The following is a 6,764-nucleotide window of genomic DNA, read 5'->3' as shown; positions in this document are numbered from 1 at the left end:
TTTTTAATGCTCATTCCATTGTTGGATCTGGTTCTTCTTTGATATTTGCAATCGGTAAAATGCTAAATATTTTATTTTTATATATTACTATCATAATTAATATATTGGGATTTGCCACAGCTTTAGATTCTAAACAGGTATGTGTTTTATTTTATCCGATTGCAAGAGAATATAATGTTATGGATTCCCATATATTTTCGAATATTTATTTAAATCACAGTAATGACCTGCTCTGCTGATCAGAGCCAGGGGACTACAAATATCTTAAACCGCGGGATATCGTTAAGGCAACACATAGGATCTATGAAATGATGGTATAAGGCAGGGGGGAGCACAATAGATCCCGATGGGTCGACGTGCAACGGCTTAGCTGACCCCATATGCGAATATAAGATAATGACCTGCTTCTGCTTCGCACGTGACCCCATAGTATATATATATATATATATATATATATATATATATATATATATATATACTAATATTATAAATGTGAATGTGAGTTTGTTTGTTATATTATGTCGAATCAACACCTATAAAATTTGCTATACATCTACTAAAAGGGGTGGAGAAGGTTATAGGTTGTTTTTTTATCCCGGTCAGTAAATATATCCCGATCACATAGACGAAGTCGCGGGTAAAAGCTAGTATATATGTATACACACTATTCGCAAAAATTACAAAAAAATTCAAAGTTTTGAGTGATTTTTAATAAGAGTTAACTTGGAGAAAAATGGCTCTGAGTTAGTTGAGAGCTAGATTACTCGTATAAGAATAATAATAAAAAGAATGCTTGTTTTGGTGAAACGATAAATTTAAACCTTCGAGGCACTAAGAAAATGTAATCGTAACGTTTTTGCAATTTTGCGGGATTTTTATAGACATTTTAATGTTAACAAATTACCGACGATAAAAATAAATTACTTTATTTTTGGTATTTTATCTGAGTACTGCAACTTATATGCTATATTACATTGTAGTTTCTTATTTTCAATGTTTTGATTATGAAAAGAAGATATATTAAAGTCTAAAAATTTTCTAGGATCCAGGTTTACTCTTCAGTTATGCTGGAAAACAAAATAAAACATTTACTCATACATTACCAAATACTAATACGGTAAGGAAAAATCAAAATCTCTAGTTGTAAGTGAAATTTAATAAAGAGACCATAAAAAATATTATAAAATATTTACCAGAGGGAGATTTTGTACAAAAGTCGTTTGCTTGGGTACCTCTGTCCTATTCGTGTTTCAACTGTAAAGCAGTTGTGTTTGCATGGCTGTGTTTCGGTTTGAAAGGTGGGTGGATATGGCGTGAATTTACAGGGTACAGAGGAATAACATCTGAGTTCTCAGGAATAACAACGCATGGAGGGTATCATGGGCGAAACAGTATACTCTGTTATGTCCACGGTACTGCTCAAGTCTATAGGCGACAGTTACCATTTTCCATCAGGTGGGCCTGTTTGCCATTCTAAGCTGTATAAAAAAATGTGTTGAGATTTGTTTTTGATACTATTATGTTGGTAAAGAAGTATATGGGTCTGATGATAAATGGTTGCCGCAGCCGATAGACGCCTAAACTTTAGGGGTGTCACGTGCGCGTTCCCGACCCTTATTAGGCTTTTTTGAAGAAGCTCACACTGTACTCTCGAGGGAAAAACCTCGGTAGGAAGTTTATTCTACAACTTGAGCGTTTGCGTGACCAAACTTCACTGAAATCGCTTTGATGGAAATAAATATATAAATGGACAATAGGTCAATATTTTCACAATTAATTACTAAAAGTATTTAATTTTTATTGTAAATAAAAAAAAGTTTAATTTCAAAATCTCTAAATTATTATTTATTATATAAGAAATAATACGTCATTGATCATTATAAATAATGAAGAAGATGATTAAATTTTTTTTATTAAACTACTCGTATTTGTGGCGCAGATTTTATATTAGGTTTAAACTTTATTGTTCGAAATTAAAATATTTTTTTTTTACTTCTATCAATCAAATCAATATAACGAATCAATGGTAGGCAAAAATAGTTACTGAACAAATAATGTTATTATTAATAAATGATATGTACCTACAAATAACGCAAACAAAATTGATGGTAAAAGTTAGTGATACATAATTTTTTTATACCATTGAGGTGGAAAACAAATATACGGTCCACCTGATGGTAAGCGGTTACCGTAGCCTATAAACGTTTGTGACCCTAAAGAAACCTCTTTATCCCCCTTTTGAAGAACCCCATGCTGCAGTTTCTTGGGAAAACCTCGGCAGGGAGCTCATTCCATAACCTGAGTGTTCGTGGGAAAAAACATCTCTGAAACCGCGTTGTACGCGATCATTTAGGCTGTAGGGTATGTGGGTGAACTCCCTGTCGATGGCGAGCTGTATGATGTTAGAAAGTGGCCGTGGGCAATATGTTGAACAATTCCTCTGAGCACAATCCGTTGTACAAGCGGTAGAACATACAGAGTGAGGCAAAATCTTTCCTAAGACTTAAGGGTTCGATACTGCTTATAAGCCTGGGATTATCGATAATTCTCATAGCTCGTCGTTGCACTGAGTAATTTTTAATTTAATCATTAGGGTGGACTAAGACAGCAGGATTATCAGGCTGGAGTTTCCTATTTGATACGATATAATAGAACTTATCGAGGAATGCCTCTCATTACTATATTATTTGATCCAATTACGCGTATGTTTATATATTGATAAAATTTGATCGGCTTTATTCCGATTCCCAATTAGCCTTGTTTTTATCATGAAGTATTTCGTTTAATTAATATCAATTCGGAGACATAGTCGAGTCTGTGACGACATGGTTTAAATACGACCAGTCAAGAGTGTTTCGGATACTATTCCTTGGTTGGAGAAATAATTTTTGTTGCCTAGATTTTTGCCCGCTATTTTGGATAGCGGGCAAAAAGCCATTAATCTCTTGGATTTCAGAAGAAGGAAAACAAATACAATAGTCTTCTTTTAAATGGTGTTGATATGCTATCATTGGTAGAAAAAACTTCTTTTTTTAAGTGAGCCTTTCAGAAATACTGAAAATTTTATGCAGTAGTTATTGCGTGATGCCGGAATGAACACACAGATGAATATACACACAAAACCTAAAGTTTTTATTTTTGTCTCTGTTCCTTTTAATAAAATCCATAATATAAATTTTTCTTAAACCTCTCATGTACAGATATCATCTAGTTACAATTTCATTATATTAGAGAGAAATAAGTTAAGACAGAATAAACTATGAATAACTAGAAATTAGTCAACAAATGATCTGTTGACTTATCCAACTATACATTTATATTTTAAACTTCAAGATTATGGAGTAAACAGTGAGATTCCAGTACCAATTAATTCCATTCTTTAGGAAATGCTTTCAGAGTGCATATATGTGAGCTTCTTTATTCCACCAACTTCTAAATGCCTTAACAGACTTGGGCGCATTGGATATCGTTACAGTACTTATGTCTTCCTAAGTGACACTGTATATTTTTTTTCAAGATCGCTGATTTGTCTCTAACTCTAGCCGTACATATTTCACTCTATTTCTTTTATAACTTAAAAATGCAGACCAATTCTGAAGAGTCTTGACCATTTTACATAGAAGAGGTCTATGAAATATAGTTCACACTGCAAGAACTGAATAAATTTAATTGTATTATATTATTTGCTGTGTGGTTTCGGCATAGAATGGTCCCTTTATTTCGCGTGTCGTAAAAGGCGACTAAGGGATCATTAGGTTCCCTCTATAGGGATGGGCGGCAGCGTCTCTCTAAAACATATACAAAGCCTAACTGCGTTTGCTAATCCATCTGCCAAGCATGAAAACTTCTAGAAAAAATCATCCAATAGGGAGAGGTCTAAGTTCAGCATATAGCAGCAGGATAATTAATAGCTTATATAATAATAATATAATGAACTTATATGTCAGTTTTACTCTGAAAATTCTATTTTAAATTTATCTTTAAATCTTATTTCAGATATCGTCATATAATGCAACTTATATAGATAAAGCAGAAAATATTCTTCTCATGCCGAATCTAAAAAATAATTATGTAGAGCAAAAAAGCAAAAGAAAAATAAAAAAATCACCGAAAAGAACAATACAGAAGATAATAAAGAAGAGTAAGAGCAGAAGGAAACTATACATTAATTCGATTCAACCAACACAACCAACTCAAGTAAAGAAAATAGATTCATTAGATAAAGGTAATGTAAAAGAAGAGTTATTAAAAAAAGTTGAAAACAAAACAAAATTTGAAGCAAATCAGAAGAAAAATCAGAGAAAATATAATAGCAAATTAGTACGATATTCAATGCCATTTCAAAGATTAGCAGCACAGAAGAATAGTAATTTCCATAGAAGAAATAAAAGAGAACAGAACAGAGAAGATGTATTTATATTAGAAGATTTAGATGAAATGGAATTTTTGAATAAAGGTAAAGATAGTAACATTGTTAAAGCACACGTAAAGCAGTATTGGTAACATTCAAATGTAAATTATATGATAATGTTTTAATGGAATACAATTACCAAAAATTATGAGCATTTTGTAGTAAGTAATTAACAATTTTGTAAATAATCTATACTTATAATAAATCTGTAGAGAGATCAATTCTGTACATGAAATATATTTCCAGAATAACTATGGGGGGGGGGGGGTGATTAGTGATCGATACTGATGCCAAAAATGCAATCAGTAAAATTTTTGTCTGTCTGTCTGTATGTTCGTTATAGAAGCAAAAACTACTCGATGGATTTTAACGAAACTTTGGTACAAATATTCTTCATACTCCTGGGCAGGTTATAGTATACTTTTCATCACGCTACGATCAATAGGAGCAGAGCAGTGAAGGAAAATTTTGGGAAAACGGGAGAAATTACTCCATTTTTAAGCTTCCGTCGCGTGTGCAGCCTTAATGGCTACTTTTTAAAATGTAAAAATGTCCACCCGTGCGAAGCTGGGTTGGGCTGCTAGTTAGGTAATAAACATAAAAATAAAAGTACAACCGAATTTGGAACCTCGTTCCTTTTAAAGTCGGGTGATAATGATTGTTTATCATCTCCAACAAACATGTTACAAGTCTGTATGTTTGTTACTCAATCACATTTAAACGACTAAACAGATATGAATGAAATTTGCTACACGTATAAAACACATCCTTGACACTTATATGCAGTATGTGCCTGCGAGCTGCGGGATACATTTTTAAATAATCCTAATTAAAAAAAAAAAACTTTATTCAAATTTTACATAAAAATTATGAATGATTGCTAAAATAATTTGCATTTAAGCTTCCAATGATCAAAATAATCTTATCTCGTATATATAAACTTATAAATTATATTTAAAGAAAACAAAACCCGTAAACACAGTTATTTTCGTGTACGGATACCTCGACGCTTGAGCTCGAGTCGCATTTGACTGTTTATCTAGAAACTATCTGATTCGACGGCTGCGTTCATCTATTTCTAACTTTATCTTTCTCTAGAATCCTTAATTTACATACCTACAAAGAAAATAAAAAAAAATGTAAATAGTTTTGATCTCTTACCAAATGACACGCTTACTCAGCGTAAAATTTTTATTTATATATATATATATATATATATATATATATATATATATATATATACCAGCTGGCCCAGCAAACGTTGCCTTGCCCTATAAATTAGGGATAGAGACAACCTAATAACTCAGCGGTATAATATAGCTTTATATAATATAACTTCTGTTTAGCACTATTACTGCCCACTCACTACTTCCTATGCCACTGCGTTAGGTTGACTGGAAGAAATCTCTTGTAGAGATAAGTTCGCCATTGCTAATTGTGGCATTGTTATTAACTACTTGTTATTACTGTATGTTTTAGTGCAATAAAGAATATATATATATATATATATATATATAGTATTATATTATCTGGGGCGGTATGAAATATTGTACTATCGTACAAGTTTCGTTAAAATCCGTCGAGTAGTTTTTGTTTCTATAACGAACATTCAGACAGACAGACAGATAGACAAAAATTTTACTGACTGCATTTTTGGCATCAGTATCGATCACTAATAGTTATTTTGGAAATATATTTCATGTACAGAATTGACCTCTCTACAGATTTATTATAAGTATAGAAGATAACTCCGTCAGTTATAAATCGATTAGGGAAATTCTTCTTTTACCAGAAAGGATATACAATATAGATTAGTTCTATAGATTTTATCAAAATTGGTGCAGTAGTTTGGTGTTTAATATAAAACAATTTGATTTGCTGCAACTGAAGCCAGTTTTTTATGCAATATAATTTTAAATTACTACTAGGTGAATAATAATAGCGTAGTCCTCAGGATTGGCAACATATAGACATATATTACATATATTATATGATATATTCAGAAAAGATCATTTTCTAAATTGACCCGATCGAGGCTTGAACCCGAGACTTTATAAAACATTCTGCCAACTGAACGAAGGTCACCATCAGTATCATCATACCAGTCATCCACTGTCCACTGTTGAACATATGCCTCCCCAAAAGGGGCGTAGACAGATAAGCAACCGCAGTTGTTCTAAAATGTACAAAGGTCGTCAATTAAAAAAGTTATAAATTTTAAGTACGCACCTAAATTTATGCATTTACGCATATAAATGCTTACGAAATTACTGAAAACCAGAAAATGCTTTTTAGACCTCTTAAAATTTATAAGGTACCAACTAATTGATAATTAAATATTTTTGATGAGGCC

At 32.1% G+C, this 6,764-nt stretch overlaps 1 protein-coding gene across 1 annotated transcript; it reads left to right on the top strand.

Annotated features, from left to right (window-relative positions):
- Positions 1-26: 26 nt before the first annotated feature.
- On the top strand, positions 27-4,559 carry LOC113514502 (uncharacterized). The gene is made up of 3 exons (XM_031908357.2): positions 27-137; positions 1,043-1,117; positions 3,997-4,559. Exons 1-3 carry the CDS (start codon positions 60-62, stop codon positions 4,501-4,503), a joined length of 660 nt encoding a protein of 219 aa, XP_031764217.2. The 5' UTR covers positions 27-59; the 3' UTR covers positions 4,504-4,559.
- The last annotated feature ends 2,205 nt before the right edge of the window (positions 4,560-6,764 follow it).

Source organism: Galleria mellonella, unplaced genomic scaffold, assembly GCF_026898425.1.
Source record: "Galleria mellonella isolate WM207_F2 unplaced genomic scaffold, CSIRO_AGI_GalMel_v1 utg35, whole genome shotgun sequence".
NCBI classification, from domain to species: Eukaryota; Metazoa; Arthropoda; class Insecta; order Lepidoptera; family Pyralidae; genus Galleria; species Galleria mellonella.
Note: the sequence above shows the minus strand (reverse complement) of the source record. Positions and strands in the feature narration are given on the sequence as shown.